At 37.4% G+C, this 20332-nt stretch overlaps 2 protein-coding genes across 3 annotated transcripts in view; both read right to left on the bottom strand.

Moving 5' to 3' along the window:
* Positions 1 to 60: 60 nt before the first annotated feature.
* Positions 61 to 9749, bottom strand: LOC117411269 (tubulointerstitial nephritis antigen-like). Its single transcript, XM_059025030.1, has 11 exons — positions 9512 to 9749; positions 7666 to 7729; positions 6853 to 6942; positions 6584 to 6698; positions 5958 to 6081; positions 5179 to 5329; positions 3893 to 4073; positions 3594 to 3639; positions 3213 to 3336; positions 1943 to 1988; positions 61 to 1758 (listed from the first exon to the last, which is right to left on the bottom strand). The coding sequence occupies exons 1-11, from the start codon at positions 9666 to 9668 to the stop codon at positions 1633 to 1635; spliced, it is 1224 nt and encodes a 407-aa protein (XP_058881013.1). The 5' UTR covers positions 9669 to 9749; the 3' UTR covers positions 61 to 1632.
* A 4069-nt stretch (positions 9750 to 13818) lies between these two features.
* The window catches only part of LOC117410637 (muscular LMNA-interacting protein-like), a 37959-nt gene continuing 31445 nt past the window's right edge, over positions 13819 to 20332 (bottom strand). For both annotated transcript variants that reach the window (XM_059025033.1, XM_059025031.1), the window contains 2 exons: positions 19843 to 20005; positions 13819 to 15941 (listed from right to left, as the gene is read on the bottom strand). In XM_059025033.1, coding sequence (XP_058881016.1) covers positions 15937 to 15941; positions 19843 to 20005 — 168 coding nt within the window. In that variant the 3' untranslated portion in view covers positions 13819 to 15936. The remainder of the gene's footprint in view (positions 15942 to 19842; positions 20006 to 20332) is intronic.

Here is a 20332-nt window from a genome sequence, read left to right on the forward strand (position 1 = left end):
ATTCAACAGTAAGAAGTGTACTGTAAAGTAAAATTGATTTTCCTATGAACAGCAGTGGGTTTCCTTGTTCTTATTTGAATAGTTATACATGTTATTAATTTGTAATATCTAGTAATACTTTCATTGCATGGAAAGCTGGGCAAGTACTGTAGTTTAGAAGTGATTATAAGTTAATAAACTGATTTATTTTTAGGGCAATCCCTTAGATAATTAAACCCTTGTTTAATACATATTTAGAAATGACTAACCTTTATATGTAAATGTTGAATTTTATTGGTGAATACTATAACTAACACAAAACCATAAGACATTTACAAGTACTAAAAATAAATTCTGTATATTCTAAAAACAAATGTTTTGACATCTTAATACCATATGGAGACACTGATAAAGAGTGTTTAGAGTAACTACCAGTCTATCTACTGGCTGTACATTTGTCAACAACATTTTCACGTGATAGCAAATTTAATCTGGTGCTGTGGAACAGGTTTTATTTTGTTTTGCGGTCAATACAGAATGGTGTTCACTAGATAATGTTAGAGCAAAGACCCCTTGGCTGATTTAGCATGCACTGTTTCTGAAGGAAAAAAAATAGAGAAATGCCGAAATCCTGTTGCAGTTTTGTATATATATATATATATATATATTTTAATCTGTGTCCTACTTTATGTCTATGATTGGAAACTAAAACTGAGGAGTAGATTCCGAACTTACTTGCTCTCCTTTTGTTTGTCTTAATAGTGCTCCCCTCCCCGTGATCGGGTGAAAACTGACTGGGAATATGCTGACTAAGGGAAGACTTTAAAAATAATTCAGTACTGCAGCTAATTCGTTAAAGCTGTCTGGCACACTCTGCTGGTAACTGAATGTTTTGTGTGTTCATATGAACCACTTTGCCTTGAGTTACCAAGTGTGCTAGTGCGCTACCTGGGAAAATGGCCACGGAAACCATAGTAACACAAATGTAAATAATTCCACTCTGGGGCCGAAAGAGGCTGAATGTTAAATGAAGGTTGGTAAGGAGGTAAACTCAAAAGCATTGCACAACATGCAGTGAGAGGTAGATTTAAATGTACCTGACTTGAATACTAGTGGTTGTAGCTACTGCACCAACTGACTGGAGGTTATACAATATGTAATTTATATCCTTGATCCAGTCTTTGAATTTTCCTACCAATCAATTGACCACATTTGCAGGTGTATTTATCGATATCCTACCTGAAACTTTTCATAATTTTAATTACACATTAGGAAATATAATAAATATCTTGTCATTTAACATTTGTTTGATGTATTACAAGCATGTAGCAGTCTATTTTATGGCACATATTACACACTATTTACTATTAAATATTACTGGGAATTGTCAAGAATTCATAATGTAAATGCAATTTTAAAAACATTTTAAAAAATGGTAAATCTATAAATTGGGTAAAAGTGTGGTATAATATCCATGCATATCTAATCAAACTACAAAAATATATGTTTGCAGTAGCATAACGCTGATTGCTGGATATTGTTAAGGCACAATACAATAACAGATACATGATATAATCACAATATTAAAACAAATACATAACAAAATTATAAAATGAATGTGTAAAATAATTAAAAAACAGGTATATAACAGTATCAGTTTGGTCCACTTTGACCCCATACACCAATAATTAGTTGTTCAATACCACTCTCATTTTCTCCTCGCACAATCCGAAAACTTCCATTTTCTCCCCACCACTTTCCCCAAGAGTTTGTAGCAATCTGTGAAAGAAACATCATTTTTATTTATACTGGTAATAATGCATTGTATATGCTACTGCTACAGTATAATATTATTAAATAATGGTTAGACAGAAGAATTATTAGAATAAATATTTACAATACAAAATGCATTAGAGAATTAGTATCTACTATGAATTATATATATATATATTTATTGACTCACCCAAAACTTAACTTTCTTTCCATCTGGTCCTTTCTGATGACCCCAGCTAAAATTAAAATAAATAAATAAATAAATAAATAAATAAAAGGATCTCTATCTCACTACTTTGCAGGTCATTCAACATGCATCAACTAAAATATGAATTCTGTTATGATTTTAAAATAACTTGTCATCCCATTTTATACATGGCCACCCATAGGAAAAGAGTAGACCTGTACTTTGTGTAATTAAGATCCAAAACCTTATTACATAGTCCATTTTGCGCCTAACCTGAAGGTTCATACTGCTGGTGTAATAATTGTATTTATACATAGATCAATTTTAAACACCTTACATTTCACACTGTTGTCCTTTTCTATAATCACAACCCAACACACAACTATCAGATAAGGACATTCAGTATATTCTTTACAATACAGCTATAGGGTTAGGGTTGGGATTAGAGTTATCAAAGCAAAGTTACTCAAACTGAAAGTGTCACAGACATGACAGTTTTAGTTAAGATACTGTTTGGAGAAGACAACGCATTTCTGCTGCATTTCTGCCTGCTTTAATATTGAATGAATCAAATCTAGAATGTATCTTATTGATTCCAACTCTTTTGTTCCAGACAGAAGTAATTTACACCAGGCTTGAACTGTCAGCATAAATTTTTTGTATTCTCGTCTGTACACAAACAGCCAAGTCCTGTAAAATATCTAAAGGATTTTTTAATTTTTTAATCTCCAGTTCTGTATGAATAAGGCCTACCAGATGCAGCAGACATCACCTCCTATACAATTGATTAATCCTATCTTTACACCATGAATCAAGCTTTAAAAGTAGATTTTTCTGCATCCGGACCTCAGTCAAAAGGTCAAAGATAAGACAAAATGAAGAAATAAATACACTTGAAATCTGGTTGTCAGTTGCTTATTTCTGGTGTTTGCTTGCTGAGGCAATATTTTCTGCAGCTCGATGTTTGACACCTGCCTCTATCTGTTATTCGCTTATCAGGTCTTCCGCCTTCAAACCAGTTTGATTTCTGACAGCCTCCTGTACCAGTTGGGGTTGACAGATTAAAACTGGTTTGATCTCAGTCTGTTGCCAATGAAAAGGAACAGGGCTTTCAACTTGGGTCCTATCTGAACCTCTATTGACACCCTTTGCATTGGGATTTTCTGTCTGATTGGGTACTAGTGCTGAATGACTGGGTAAAGTAATGCTCTGTGTGACTACAAAGTATAATAGAATTTTGGCAAAGGAATTAGGAATAGTATTTTATACTAACCCTGTTAGTTTGACTGAATGGGTGCCTTGTTTTTGATCATTTTCTGGCATTCTTTTTGCAACATTGGTGTATCTGTAAATTCCTTCTTTATACAGAAAAAAGTCTCCATGTACTTGCATCACAGCTGTAAATAAATAAATATATTGTTAAAAATAAATGGGGGGGGGGGGGGGGGGGGGGGTAGAATTACAAATTATTATGAACATGACATTTTTGCTTGTATTTAAATGCCGAAAAAAATACAAGATTAAAAGGAAGCACCATGTGCTAGAAAATGTATTTTACAAGTAAAAAAAAATATTTTAAAAGCTAATATGGTTACTTTTAATTCTTAAATAATAACAATAAAAACAAAACGAATACGTTTCCAAAATGGTTTACCTTGAACGGGTCCATTTTCCAAGATTTCTTTCATTATTTCGGTTTCCTAGATATCAATTGACAGAGGTTCATTAAATCAGATGCAGTTTTATTATTAGCTATATATTGCTACTTAGATTTGCTTCTACCATTGTTGTTAAGAATTAACCAGTAGCTCGTTTCTAAGAATAAACATCACTATTTGATTAATGGGGTTATCATTAATGGATGCACAATAATATGATTATTATTCTTTTTTTCCATTCAGTAATGGATGATGGGAAAGTTAATGTATGTTTTTAAAGGTAAAATATGCTTACATTTGATGGAATCCTGTATGGAGGTGTACACAGGGATATTTCATTGGAATTCACAACACTGTTTGGGCAGGTCATGGTAGCATGTCTTTTTCCATTTCCAGCAGGTCTACTTGCCATCATGCAAGTATCCTTTCCATATTTGTAGTCCATTGAGAAAGGGTAACATTCATTTGACACTAAACTAGAAATAAAATATTGAAATGCAATCAATGGTGTTTATCATGTTTACATGTGTGCTGTAAGTCTCCCTCCAATAGATATTGACATGTTAGTCTCCCTCAAATAGTGTTTTTGTTGTTGCCCTTATAAAAGTTAACAACTGTGAATTTGCATGACAATTTAGTAGTTTCTCTGCTTTTGTTTTCTTGCATTCCCAATAAAATATCATTCAATTTTTTTTTCTGCCTAAAACTGTAGTATTTGACTTCACTTTTGACTTAAGATATCACTTTATTAGTTGAACCTTGCTACCGTCTGACTTTTGTTGTATACCTTTTATCTTCAGTATTATTTTTAACAATTGTATTCCACAATATAATTAAAAAAAACATAATCGTTTATTGTCAAAAAGTTTGTTATTTCATAGAAAATACAACTAAGCAACATGTCCCAAAAATGTATGTACAGGTATTTTGTCATTTTTTCATTAGTAGGCAATAATGTTTTTCTGACAAAACCAAACAGAAGTTGTAATTTCACTTAAAGTTTTATCCTATCCGAAAAATATAGCGTTATACGTCCCCATGTGCTGCTACAACTGTTTAAATAACGTACCTGTAATTCTCCTTTTTATTGTTAACATTCTGACAACTGATTACACTTATAACTTTAAAGTCTGTTTTAGAGCTCTTTTCAAAATGGCCACCCTGCTGCACTGGGGTTGGAGATCTGTTCTAAAAATCACCGCAGGAAGAGCAATTAAAAAAAAGAAAAAAACATAACAAGTGCTCTGGCTTTTCTGTTCCGTACCACATCATGGATCGTTAATGCTGTGTTACCTGTTTGACAATGTGGGTAATAATCATTGCACCAGAGCGGCCATTTGGAAAACAGCCTTGAAACCGACTTTCAAGTTATAAGTATAAAAAGTTGTCAGGATGTTAACAATGAAAAAATAACAGGTGTGTTATTTAAACACTTGGAGCAACACCTGGGGATGTGCAACTATATATTTTTTCCGAACCCCGCTACTTACTCTTTTAGCCCTATTAAAATTTGAGAATAAGGTATACAAAGAAAAATACTTAACTCTGTTGGTTGATTAAATTAAAAACAACGATATTTACCCATGGTGCCTTAAATACCACCATGCACTGTCAATTCTTCCTCCACTGCAGCCATTTGGGTTTTTGGTATCACATGATATTAAATTCTGAGGTGAGAGGTTAGCTTTTCTACGACCCATAGAGTGGATTGCTATTCTATCAGCTGCAACAGCTGAAAAAAAAGGTAAAATGTAAAATCAATACCATTTATTTACAGGTAGGGTATAGATTTGTAATTGGATTTTATATTTGATCTTTAAGTTGGCACAGTTTTGAAGTAATTGAGAGTCTGTCTGGTAGCTGTTCAATGCCTTCAGAGGTTTTACACAATTCTTGTCATAATGATAATATGCATACAAACTGATGCAGCCAGTCAGTTGGAGAAAGCAAAGGTTGTATTCACCACTCAAGAGATTTGATGGTCGATACACATGTAAAATGCGGAATTTGTATTTTATATATGTTTCAAGCAACAACAACAAAAAGTTTTTAATGTCGAGAAACCTCATGAACTGTACATGAACACAAATAACCACTACTGTAGAACAGACTCAAACAGTTTAAACTGCCAAATTTAGAGACCTATACACTATAACATAATATGCACAGGCCTAAGCAGTTGAAAAGGCCTAACTATAAAAATAAATCTTAAAGTAAATTTGATTAATGATTAACCAGAATTTGATTTGGAATTGAGTTTCAGGTGGAACAAAATCCCTTAACAAAGCATTCCATTAAAGAGTCTTTAAGATTGTGTGAAGAAGTCCCAAAAAGTTAATACAAAAGTTTGGGCCTTTTACTTGCTGTTGAAAAGGCCCAAGAAGCAGCACAATTGTGCTGGTCAAGTGGTCCATGGATCCAACCTGGCCACTTATAGGAGGCAATGAAGAACTCAGGCATGTCATACTTTAAATCTGCAATAACCTGTCCATGAGAAAACATATACATTGTCAATAACAACCTGTGCTTCTATTGGTATCTGTTTTGAGATAATGGAACGCGCCACAGCCCAAATAGGTATTAACAGCCCCTATGAGCTGAGAATATACAACATTTATTCCTGTGCTTCCACGTTCATTGTAATATTGTCATCAGGGTAACACAATTTAAAATAGTTTAATAATTACATAATTATATATGACTTTATAGCTTTATTTCCTTCGGGAACCTCTCAGGGCAATATTAATCACTGGTTTCATTTCTGATGAATGTGGGCATAAGTAGAAAAACTCAAACCAGGTATAGTAACCAGCCTGAAGAATATCCAGGTACCCTTTCTGACCTTGATAATTTCCCTGTGTTTATTATTAATTACTGGTATCAAGTGGTGAGATCTTGCTTACTTCTTAACAATTTGCAGTTCACACTTTTTTAACTGGTTTTCTATTGTCATTTGTACTGTATATGACTGGTACATTGAACTTACTTTAATCGCATTCATTGCTAAAATGTTTGCAGATGGAGGGATAGTGCCAAGTCGATACCGAATACCTTCATCAAGAGTCATACCCCAAAAATGACTGTAGTTACTGGCTGTCCAGCTACAAAAAGTAATATAATGTCAATATATACAGACAGAGTAGATTGTTCCTTAGGACATTCAAAACATTCAAACTACAATAGCAATAGGCAAATACTGTAATGCTATTTTTACAGAACATGGGTGAAGACAATAAAGCATTAATTGTTACTTACCCAACATGCCTGCTATTGATAGACTGTATCATCTCTTGATGAACAAGACACACCTTCTTTGTACATATCCATGCTTTTTGTTTACATGTGCTTAAGTGAGAAAAAAAACAACTTGTTTTTTGGTGATATACACAAGCACAACATTGTTTCCAGTTCACACTTAAAAAGCTAATTTGCAAACCTAATATATTGATTTCCTACCATAAATATATATATATATACAGTATATATATATATTTTTTTTTGAAGAAGAAGAAGAAGAAGAAGAAGAAGAAGAAAAAATTCAGTATAGTTTTAAAAACGGCACAAATTGTAGATCTGTTGACACATGCAGCCTACATTTACCCTTGCCTTGCAACAACGCTGACCAATCTCTTAATATGCATGAGACCCACAAATATCTAGCCACCTTGTTAGTTCCATTTTTATCTGGTATAACAATGCCGGATGAACACTATTCTTGAATTACCTGTCCTAAGTCAAAGATTCCAAGATAAGTGTTTATCAGGGACTGTTAAACCTTTCATTTCACTGTAATTGGCTGCCGGTAGCCTTAAGGATTCTTAACATACAATACAAAGAAAACATAATTTAAGTAACCACTATGCTTCAGAAAGCTATATAGAATTGACTCTTCACCATAAACTGTAACAATTTATGTTATCAAAAAAAGGTTTATGTTGTATTAATGGGTTATAGTCACTCTGTCCTCTTGTGTAAGCAAACTTGTTTTCTGTATTTCTGATTTTGAATATATATGCTAGAGCCGTTTCTTTAGCGGCTAATAATCAAAACATTTTCCTGAATCTTTACCAGTAATTGCAGTTTTCCTTGATTGAAAATCCATCTTCATATTCCATTCCATCTTTAATGCATCCTGAAAAAAACTTGCATTGAATAAAGGCAGCTCACAGTAGAATGGTCTTACTTCATGTAGATCCAGAAAACAAAATACAATTCATTGGTTCTGAAATAAGTTTAAACTAATGGCTTCCCTTGTAAATAATCATAACCCCCTATATTTATGTACATAACATAATCCTGTTTTGTGGAATTGTCTTTTGAAATTCTTTATTTCTGTTAATGTTATTGCATTAACTGTTATTGTGAAAGACATTAAAAAAAAGAATTAATAAACAGTGTACATGGCTGGAATTCAATAGGCAAACTGATATAGAAATATGGAAAATCAGATATCTGCCAAAAACATACTGTGCCCTTAACTATAAAAAGTATACTAAAAGCCTGGGGAGCATTTTAGGTCCTAAACAAATAAAACTGTCAATTTCATAAATAGTGTACAGCCACAAGAGGACTTGCTTTATTACTATTGAGCATTAAGGTGTTCCCACCTCAGTCATTCCTCATCAAATTTACAGTGACTGGCCAGTTTCCCCTTAAGCAAATGTATCTATTGTATATATCTTATTACCAGTAAAGGAGAGCTGCTGTAACTTCATATCTCTGGTACTGCACTTGAGTTGAATGGTGAGTAGATTGAATGTAGATCAGAATTTCAGGGTTTAATATCCCTCATGCACCTGGCTGTCCTTGTTCAATACTGATGGTAATACGACGTGGCCTCAATAAAACATGAGCAACTGCTTGAAAATGCTCTCAGTTGTTTGTGACAAGCTTCCTCTGGTAAATGGTTGCTATGGTATTTCAGTTAATTCAGTTTAAACATGTCTTAACATTATCTTTTTCCGATTTTTTTTTAATCCTTTTGTGTATATGTTTTATATATTTTTCTGCAGTAGTTTTGGGTAAAGGTGTAAACCAGACATAGTTAAATGGTACTGTAAAAACCTTTGTATAAGTCTATTTTCTAGGTATTTTTAGGGGGTCCTAAAAAGGGGAGAGCAACTTATACACCGGTGTGACTTATAGGCTTTTTCCTGAAATTGTTGTCTCAAAAAGGGGGGGGGGGGGGGGGGGGGGGGGTTGTTATACACTGGTGCGACTTATAAACAATTTTTACAGTAATTATTTGCTTAGCAAACTTTAAATGAACTTTGTTGTCGACCTGGTTGATCCTGCCTGTAGTATATGCTTGTCTCAAACGGCTGGTACAGTGAAACTGCAAAATATTTATTTTATTTAATTAAAATAGGACTCCTCTTATTTATCATGACAGTAGGAATGGTAATGTTTTTTTTTTCTGATATTCAACATTAGATAGACAATTATAATATAGATTAATAGAAAAATCCTGGTTTTAATCCAAGGATTACCATTTTTACCATTTCTTAATGATTTTTTTTTTTTTTGCACAGTATGTAAAATAGGATTTTTAATAGATTCATTCCCAGATTATAAGCATGACACTTTGCATAGCATAGCATTGAAAGTTCAATCAATTACTTACTGGATGTATGCATGAGAACATACAATATAATTTCGTAATACATTACAAACTGGAATATTTTGGTACAAAAATCCTGATATTTCCTGACAGCAATATATGCAAAACATAAATACCTTAATCATTCAAAGTACTGGATCATTTACAAAGTACATAAAAAAAATAAATAAATAAAAAACAATTCAGCGATTTGCTTCTAAAACCTCAGATTCACCATAATTAAACTTTCCTGGGCTGAGGTGTTTTTTTTTGTTTGTTGCTAAACAAATTTGTAGACTTGCATGTTGAACTTACTTGGTTGATGCCTAGTTGTTGATGTGGGAGGTTTTTCCGTAGCTGATGTTGGAGCTGGATCTCCAGAAAGACAGAAAGTCAAAAAGTCAGGACAGCAGTCATTGGCTCCCACTGAATATCTGCCACAGAATAAATCACAGTAACACGTGGCATTCATCTCAGGAAAAGCAACGATGCAGTCATCATCTCTTCCAGGACAGCAGCCATGTTTTGAACAATACCTTCCTGAAGGCAAAGACCGCACTGTTCTTTGAGTGTGGACATTAACGGTGTCGTTTCTTTTGGAGAACACACAGGACTTCAGAGAAAATGTTGTTATGAGAACCAACAGCAATAAATGTAAACAATTAGCTGGCATTATATGTTTTTACTTTTTTTAAATAAACAGAACAGACTCTCCTGTATGGCACTAGAAATAAGTAAGCCGTTGCCAAGATGGTTCTTGGTACCTCAGGATTTATTGTGCTGAACTTTAACCATGCTTGTCCTACACGTGCTCCTAAACTGTTATCAAACACCATAAATTTAAATAGTATCATAAAAAATGAACCTTACTTAAGTTAAATAATGATCAGTAAAGGTGTTGGGATTATGGAATATTGATAGTGTTTGTATACAACAATAATGAGTACTTTTATATGCTAAAATTGCAGTGCCCATGTTACATTTCACAGTAGTTTATGTTTTCTTAATTGATAAACTGGTGGAATCTAGTGACTTTCACTTACATTTAATATGTGTATAATACAAGTGTGACTAATATTTCCCTATAAAATCCTGTGCTTAATTCTCTGATTATAGGCTACTATTGTCAGTACTAGCCTGCAATCACTATTATGACGACAGGTCGCGCCTGATATTTCTGATTTCTACAGACGCAATCTGACATCAATAGATTGAGAACTTTCAGCCATTTTTTAAAATACCTGCCAGTTTCAAAGTGCTTTCACGGTATCAAGTAGGAAATGCAGTGAAAGCTTATTTGTTAAAAACTGTCCTCTTGATTTAAGAGTTAAGAATTGTATTTATTTATTTATTTATTTATATTTATATAGCGCCTTTAGCCAAGGCGCTTAACAATTTTTTAACTAAACGGTACAATCAAGAGAAAATGGCTGAAGGAAGAAGGTATGTTTTTTGGGCAAGGGTGAGGAAGTAGAGAGTGTTGCTACAGTGAGAACAGAGACTAGGGCAGGGTTGGGCAAACAGAGGTTAGGGGCTAGGGCATGCAGTGGGATAGGCTAGGGTGAAAAGATATGTTTTAAGGGAGGAGCGAAAACTGCATAGTGTAGGGGGCTGTTTTATATTGAGTGGGAGTTTATTCCAATGAAGGGGAGCCAGGAGGGAAAAGGAACAGAAATTGATTGGGCACAGGGTGAGGGTGGGACCGAGAGGGACAACAGAGTTTGAGAGCGTAAGGGACGGGGGGGAGCATAGTAAGAGATAAGTGCAGCCAGGTAGGGTGGGGCGAGATCATGGAGGGTCTTACCGCACACCCTGGAGTAGGTTATTTCACTAGATTGTAAACCAGTATTAGATGATATGTGGACTAAACAACTTCCATGTCAGTTTACACAGTGCCGCAGTCCTTCCTGTCCGCGGCAAGCACAATAGAATTCTAAAAGCCCAACGGTTGTGTCAGAAGAGAGCAGGAGACATTTTAATTTTGTTTTAAATGTGTTTCTGAAATCGGAGGGTAGTCGTGAGATGTATCTGTTGTGTCTAATTTAAACATTGCATACTCACTAGTCAGTTTTATAAGGCGATATTTAGTTTAATAAGTAGATGCTGCTGCTGCATATGTATTACATGCTGTGTGAGACTTGCATGGTGATTTCTCAGATGGCTTTTGAATAAAGTGTTACTGCTACGGCTTACCTCAGAGTTTTCTTTGTTCTGTTCTCTAAATACCACAGTATGTTTGCCATTTTATCTGTAATTCTTAGTGACAGAGATGAAAAAAAACAGATTGTTGGGTGATTTAAATGCTGTTTCAGTTGTATGCTGACATTTGTACCTACAGAAACACTGTTTAGATAATTGTTACTATTAAGGTGTAGTAATATTTATAGATCAGGTAATTAAGTCTTTCTATGATGTCATAGCAATGCGGTAAGACAATTGTTACCGCACTGTCATGTGATCTTGTTAAGCCAATCACAGCACTTAATTTATCCAAGTCATTTTTATAAAATCTGATTATGTACAGTAGCTTGTACTTTATTCTCTATGCATGTGTGTATAGTACATATTGACAACGATATCTGCAACAGTACAAAGCTGTGTAACAACTATTAGTTATTTTTTAATATGGTCCACATGTGCCTGTGGAAATGGGGTAATTGGCTGAGCTGTGACTCAGAAAGAAGGGATTTATCTGAGAGTGTGTGACACCACTCACATCCTGTCACATCCTGTGTCATTGGAGTGGAAACTACCTGGCTCTTCTGCACTGGTAAACTTCTGTAAAGATTTTCTGCCATTGTTTAAATGGATGCTGTTTATCACAGATCAATAAACTAACATAAAAGCATTCTCTCCTATTTGTGCAGTTATAAATGTTTTGGTTTTTTTTGAACAATTGTTTTTTATTTGTTTTCCATAACAAGAAAGTAAAACAGTTGGGCATAGTACACATGAATACAAACTAACAATTGGGAGCTCTAAAACAAGTACAAAAAATAAATAAATAAATATAAATAAAATAAAATAAAAATAAAAATAAAAAAGGGGGGGAGGGGTTAGGGCCTAGGGCCTAATTAAAATAAACTTCTGAGATAAGAAAAGGCATCTGTCCATGCCAGTTTTTGCACTGGCATGATGTAATCTAGCTGTACTTCTCTCCACCAACACAATATCTGCAAATGAGTGCAACCAGACACGATCTAAGGGTACCTCTGTCTCCACCCAACCTCGTAGGATTGACTTTTTAGCTGCTCTTAGTCCAGCCAACAAGAGCCGTCGTGTCTGAAGGCTAATATTCATTTGGGAGTCATCGCTGAGAAGGAGCAGTCGGGGACTCAGTGGCACTTTCACACCAATCACGTCAGAAAGCACAGTGGCCACATATTTCCTTAAGCATTCAATTTCAGGACATTCCCAGAACATATGTAGATACGTTCTGGCCACACCCTGAGTGCATTTATGGCAGAGAGGATCTGAAACGATCTTCATCTGGAATCGTCGGTGTGGTGTAGCATATATTCTATGTGCTAGTTTAAAGTGAATTAGCTGGTGTGCTAGATTTTTTGAGGACGAAAAGACATTGTCCCATACTGCTTCCCAATCAGGACTATCGCCTAGTTTTTCAAGCTCTCTATCCCATATTAAGGTAACTGGAAGGGAGCTATTTTTAAAAGAAAGAAAAAAGTGATATAAAGAAGAAACTAAGCCTCTTGAGGTGACTGTTGAAGCAAATATAGTAGTCACAGGGTGTCTAGGTAACACAGAGTCCAATGGCACCCCGGAAGTCCATCCCAGTTATAAATGTTTTGAAGCTTCTAAGGGATTTGGGAAACGGCAGAAGTACAAAACATGGGTATGACTTTTATACCACTCCAAACTAATTTATAGGGGTCGGGAAGTACACTTAATAGCCATAGAACAGTAGTTTATGGTGGTCTGTAATGTTGAGCAATAATCTATTAAAGCCCAGCTTCATTCTATATTTATATATCTTCATCATCTGTCTATATAATTGTTGGACTATTCAATAGACTGCCAACACAGAGTAATAGTTTGTAGAAAAATACAAATTAATTTTTCAAGGAGATTTTAAATCCAGTAAATTGTAAACTTGTATGGTCCTCATTGCCATTTGCTAACTCCTGTTGGTCTAGTTTCACCTTTTTTTTTTTTTTTTAACTTTTTTTATTAATTTTGAACTGATAAGATAAACACATACCAAAAAACTATTTTAGTGGAAGCAGTGAAGGGTGAATATATATCAAATGGCATCCAGTTTGTTCAATAACAGTCAAAGAGAACCACATGACACTTAGATTACACCTAGATTGAAAATAAAACAAGTGTCTCAGTCTTAAACTTAATTTGACTTATAAATAATAATAATAATAATTGTTTGCCCTAAAAGCCACTTTAAAAGGTTGATGTGGAATAAATAAACATCCCAATTAATTTGGGCTACATATTTCAGATTCTATTGGTCCTTCCACAAACAGCTTTGAAGGTTTTTTCTTAAGATAGGAAGAAAATGTAATATTACAGCTCTAAGAGTTTTTTTTTTCCCCAGGTATTTCTATTTTTCTAATTTATAATAATAATAATAATAATAATAATAATAATAATAATAATAATAATAATAATAATCTTTATTTTTAATACAGCGCCTTTCACAATAAAAATTGCCACAAAGTGTTTCACATGAATAAAAACATTGACAAATATTAATAAAAGAATGCAAGAAAAGAAATAAACACAAAATGAACACACAGAACAGTAAAACAAGGCAGAGAATAAAAGGAACATCATTTTAGCATAAAAATGTTACATTATAAATGTGTGTTTTAAATCTTGTTTTAAAAGCAGTGACACTTGGTGCTTCCCTTACAGAGCTAGGCAGATCATTCCAGTTTTGGGGCCCTATAACTGAATGCTCTACCACCTGTGTTTTTTTTTTTTTTTTTTTTTTTGGAACAGTAAGCAACCTGGCATTCTGTGAGGAATATATGGTATTAAAAGATCATTTAATGTCTTATAAGTTAAAATCTATCCTGAATTGGACCGGAAGCCAGTGCAGAGATGCTAGCACAGTAATGTGATCTCATCTCTTAGTCCCGGTTAAAATTCTAGCTGCAGCACTTTGTATAAGTTGCAGTCGAGATATAACATGGCTATGGGTACCAGAGAACAGAGCATTACAATAATCAATTCTAGAAGATACAAAATCATGCATCTATCTCTCAGTATCTGAGTGGGAAAGAATACTCAATTTGCCGATATATATATGATTAAGTAATTTCTCATATATATATATATATATATATATATATATATATATATATATATATATATATATATATATATATATATCTCAAAGGTTTTTATGACATCATAAACTAAGAGAGCAGAGGCACTGCCACAATATGACTGGTGGCCACCTTGACTCAGGAGTGAAGGAACGTAGCCTGGAGTCAATATGGCCACCATTTGCCCAGCCACCCACTGTAAATTGGGTTTAATTGTTCAATTGAATGGGTTAATTGAAAAGTGTGGAATGTGGCCAGGGGGTGATGGACTGATTGATTGTCAATCAACCCCTGGCCTCATGCTATAAAAATAACAAAATAAATGTTTGTTTGGAGTGTGTAGGAGTGTGGAGAGTTCAGTGAAGGTGTTGCCAAGCAGGAACAATGTAAGAGAAAGCAAAAAAGAAGGAATGCACGGATATAGCTGCTTGTAGTGGTTTGGATTTGTTTTGTTTAAACTTTTTTGTTTGTTCCTGTTTTGTTTTGTTTTGTTTTTGTAAAGAATAAAAGTGTGCCAGGACGCTGAACTGAAGCTACTACCTCTGAGTCTGCTATTCCTGCCGTTGACCAGCCTTGACCGCCCGCCACTTTACCATAACATGACTTTCATTCGTTTTGAACTAAATGCAATTAACTATGACAATTGTAAAGTACTTTTATGAATAGAGGCCTGTGTGTGTTAATTAAATAAATAACAAATGATGTGTCCCCCCATATACTGTACATATCAGTTCATTAAATTGTCAAACACATTCTTTATTTACATCAAACACTGGAATTGTGAAATTAGATCATACATAACAAACATTTCCTACATTCTGCATTACCGGTAATATTAAATGTAATAAAATGTAAAGCAGTATAAATTCTGTAAATTCTTCAAAGCTGTTTTTTTTAAAGCAATTTAGAAATTAGACCTTTGGGATTATTATTAGGAATGGGCAAACCATTCTTATTTTCAGCCCCCTTAGAGCTGTAATTAATTACTTTTGTGCCAACTGTGATTCTTCATTAAAACATCAAGAAACATGTCAAATGCACAAAGGGAATTGGTGTTTTCACAGCATAATAGTTTACAGCATGCTGCTGGGGTGAAGTTGTCTACTCTGAAAAAGTAGATTATCATGTTGCTGTATGTAACAGCACTGAATTAACAGGTGTGTTTATGTTTAAAAAAAATTAATTTCACTTGGCTGAAAATGAGTTCAAAGGGGTTTTTGTCCATCCCGTAATATAATGTACAGAACCTTTCTATATGTTTATACAATGGTAGATTGCCATGCAGTATTTAAATAACATTGTAAGAAGGGTTAATCTGTGTTACATGCATAGTATAACATACAATACAAAATGTGTATTTAACAAAGTAAAATAAAATAAAGCAAATATGTCATAATATAGTACAATCTTGATAATCATCTTCAATTCAGCATCTTTTTAAGCTGCAAAATGAAAATATGACAGGGGATTTGGTAACAGATCACGTATGTTGGTACAAACATGGGATGTATTCAATTGATCTAAACCGGGGGTTCCCAAAGTTTTGGTGATGGAGGGTCAATTTCCGGAGGTTGCATGGGATGGGGGGCCGCACAAGAAAATGTACCACTCATGAAACCGAAATATGGCCCAAATCATACTTTTTTATTTCCTATACATTTTTGCATTTGAATTAGGAATGTATACTACTACCACTGCAACACCAGCAGCTTTGAAATGCATTTGTATTTGATCCTGTGTCTTGGTGACACAACAGGCTTAGGTTTGTATGTACAGTGAATTCGACTTAATACGAATCTGCAAAGTTCGAATTAAACAAATTATGTAAATGGCCCCATGGTGTGAACATTTAAAGCTTTTTCCATAGTAAATGTTCTGAAATAAAACACAGACGTTACTGTATTTTACCTTGATGTTTTTATTTATTTATTCTTTCTGAATACAACGAAATAATCACACATTTCTATTTAAAGTGCAACATTAATTATTCATAAATTCTCTGCCATTACATTGGCGCTTTTTATGCAATTACATACGATTGCTACGTAACATCCTACTTACTGTACTGTAGCCTAACTGTAGTCGTGTTCAGAAACACTGTACAAAATGGAACAGTTACAATTTTAAACTGTAGCCGGGTGCTGTTACTACAGTAGTACTTTCCCAAACAAAAGATCCAAGAACACCAAAACTACAATACTGTACAAAGTCGAGCATTTTCCCGATGTAGTGGAAGCTGAATACAGTTTTGCTCTTAAAATAATAAAATAAAATCTACTAAAGTCACTAAATGGCTTGCTTCTCTTTGCGATTTCGTGAGCTACCACATAGCTAGCTCGTGTTGCAGCTTCACTTGCTTTACTTACATTTTTGAAAATGGATTATTGAGCGGATAGTTCTCTTCGTAGCTGTTCAAGTTTTTTCTTTTGCTGATCGCCCACAAGACTATTGTGATTTGTCTCATAATGACGTTTCACATTGTACTCTTTCATGCCAGGTATTTCTGTTTACAAATCAAGCACAGTGCTTTTTCGCCATTTCTGATAACGAAGTAGGCACTACTCAGTTTTTCTTGAAAAGTCCTCTCCTCAACGATGGAACGCTTTTTCTTACGAGGTTCCATGTTTTTTTTTTCCTTCAGCGCGGTAAATCTACTGTGCACAATAGGCGCCGTTATTTTTTTTAAAGGGACAGTTCACATATAATTACCGTAACAATTTAATTAATAAAATTAGCTTGAGAGGGTCCAGATTTTATCCAAAACATGTAAAAAATGTATGTTAGGGAACTTTTATCAACTTTGATTGCTATGTATTGTAACGATCCGTGTATTGTGTTTTGTGTACTGTATTCCCTCTTGTTTCTATTGTCTGTTATTGCCGCTGTATTGTGTTCCTTTCCCCCGTCTGTATTACCTGTAGCTGCGGGTTCGCTCTGTCTCTGGCTGTGCGAGCTGCCCCTGTCATAGGCTGTTTGTTGTGTGTGCCCATTGGTCCTGGTGTGCGGCTGGGGACCAATGGGATAGCTGTTCGCTCTGGCACCCGATTAACATAAAGGGGCGGGGCTTAGCTATAAAACGGGGCGTTGCACGCTCATTGTGGTCGGTGCTGAGCAAGTGGCTGGAGCAGTGGGCTCTTAAAGAAGTTCATAAATAAAGCATTGAACTTGGAAAAAAAAAAAAAAAAAAAAAAAAAAAAAACCCACGCCTCCAAAGGAGACTGCGAGAGAGCCAGGGCCGCCGCCGCCGCCTGCGAGAGAGCCAGGGCCGCCGCCGCCGCCTGCGAGAGAGCCAGGGCCGCCGCCGCCGCCTGCGAGAGAGCCAGGGCCGCCGCCGCCGCCTGCGAGAGAGCCAGGGCCGCCGCCGCCTGCGAGAGAGCCGGGGCCGCCGCCGCCTGCGAGAGAGCCAGGGCCGCCGCCGCGTGAGAGAGCGCCAGGGCCGCCGCCGCCGCCGCCGCCGCGTGAGAGAGCGCCAGGGCCGCCGCCGCGTGAGAGAGCGCCAGGGCCGCCGCCGCCGCCGCCTGCGAGAGAGCCAGGGCCGCCGCCGCCGCGTGAGAGAGCGCCAGGGCCGCCGCCGCCGCGTGAGAGAGCGCCAGGGCCGCCGCCGCCGCCGCGTGAGAGAGCGCCAGGGCCGCCGCCGCCGCGTGAGAGAGCGCCAGGGCCGCCGCCGCCGCGTGAGAGAGCGCCAGGGCCGCCGCCGCCGCGTGAGAGAGCGCCAGGGCCGCCGCCGCCGCCTGCGAGAGAGCCAGGGTCGCCGCCTGCGAGAGATCCAGGGTCGCCGCCTGCGAGAGAGCCAGGGCCGCCGCCGCCGCCTGCGAGAGAGCCAGGGTCGCCGCCTGCGAGAGAGCCAGGGTCGCCGCCTGCGAGAGAGCCAGGGCCGCCGCCGCCGCCTGCGAGAGATCCAGGGTCGCCGCCTGCGAGAGAGCCAGGGCCGCCGCCGCCGTCTGCGAGAGAGCCAGGGCCGCCGCCGTCGCCGCCTGCGAGAGAGCCAGGGCCGCCGCCGCCTGCGAGAGATCCAGGGTCGCCGCCTGCGAGAGAGCCGGGGCCGCCGCCGCCTGCGAGAGAGCCGGGGCCGCCGCCGCCTGCGAGAGAGCCAGGGCCGCCGCCGCCTGCGAGAGAGCCAGGGCCGCCGCCTGCGAGAGAGCCAGGGCCGCCGCCGCCTGCGAGAGAGCCAGGGTCGCCGCCTGCGAGAGAGTCACTCAGCTCAGCAGGGAATAGTAGATTGCCTTCCGCACAGCACGGCCCGTCGGCTCACCCACCAAAGGCCCTGGATGGAAAACCGGACATGCGGGGAGGGGGTCTGTGTTTCAGGGGTGGAGGTGGCCGATCTCAGTCATAAGCTGTATGGAGCCTTGTGAACTTTTTGGGGGCAAAAAGGCTAAGGTGGGGGTAGTGTAACGATCCGTGTATTGTGTTTGTGTACTGTATTCCCTCTTGTTTCTACTGTCTGTTATTGCCGCTGTATTGTGTTCCTTTCCCCCCGTCTGTATTACCTGTAGCTGCGGGTTCGCTCTGTCTCTGGCTGTGCGAGCTGCCCCTGTCATAGGCTGTTTGTTGTGTGTGCCCATTGGTCCTGGTGTGCGGCTGGGGACCAATGGGGTAGCTGTTCGCTCTGGCACCCGATTAACATAAAGGGGCGGGGCTTAGCTATAAAACTGGTCGTTGCACGCTCATTGCAGGTGCTGAGCAAGTGGCTGGAGCAGTGGGCTCTTAAAGAAGTTCATAAATAAAAGCCTTGAACTTGAAAACGGCGTGTTGTCTTTGTCTATCCTGTGCACTGCGCGAAAACGCTACAGTATTATTAATTTCCCCCAAATTACATGTGCCATTTTTTACAGAAAATTTTCAGAAAATGTAAAAATAAAGTGGTCAGAAGGGGGGGTTGAGGGTGTGCTTTGGGGGGCCGCACTAAACGCGGGCCGCACTTTGGGAACCCCTGCTTTAAATCATCCTAAAATAAAGTACTATTAACAGTGTTATTAAAAATGTATTTCCATTTAATTTGTAGGCAAGACTTCAATAGTATCAGTACCAAAATGTCACATAATAGTTCTACTGACACATTAGCCTTTCTGCACACAGTTCTTGGCAGTATTTAAAAGGTTTACTGGTGAAAGCAGTTATTAAAATATGAACTTGTATTGCGCTATATTATAAAAGTGAAATAAAACATTTATCCTTGTTTTCAAAGAAAATAATAAACCCATGTTGCTTCACCCGATCATTTTTGCAATATATGCTTAAACACAGTTTGGGGTTAGAGCAAACACTCAGATACTTTCTTATGACTTTTAAATGCTGCTGAGTTAATAGAAGTGGATATGGTCCTTGGTGATGGTATCATACCTGTGAAGGATGAATTATCTTTCTCCTCTTCCTCTTCCTCTTCCTCTTCCCTAATTTGAAGTAATCCATGGCTGTGGTCATCGGCTCTGTCTTGGAGCCTCATCTTCGGGATGCCAGGGCATCCAGTGGCATCTGTTTTGCTGAGTCCTTTCACTGTGTTAAGCTGTGGATGAAATGTCAGAAGAGATTAAAGATATGGATAATAATACTTTTGTCCTACTGTATTCTCAAACTTTTTGCGTTTCTAGGTTTGGCAAATAACCTTGTTCTTGACTGAAGTAATTTGATTTTAATTCTCAGAAATAGGTGTGCATTGTTTGTGTCTGTTTCCATAGTTTTTTGGAGGGACATCCACCAGTTTTGAGCTGCTATCAGCCCACCAACCAAAATTAATGATTGCAGGCACTGCTACTCTGCTTGGGCAAAATCATAACTAGTATTGCCTCCCCACACAATTTCACTGCTAACTGTGAGAGTAATTTGGTTCCTT

Source organism: Acipenser ruthenus, chromosome 6 (genome assembly GCF_902713425.1).
Source record: "Acipenser ruthenus chromosome 6, fAciRut3.2 maternal haplotype, whole genome shotgun sequence".
Lineage (NCBI taxonomy): Eukaryota > Metazoa > Chordata > Actinopteri > Acipenseriformes > Acipenseridae > Acipenser > Acipenser ruthenus.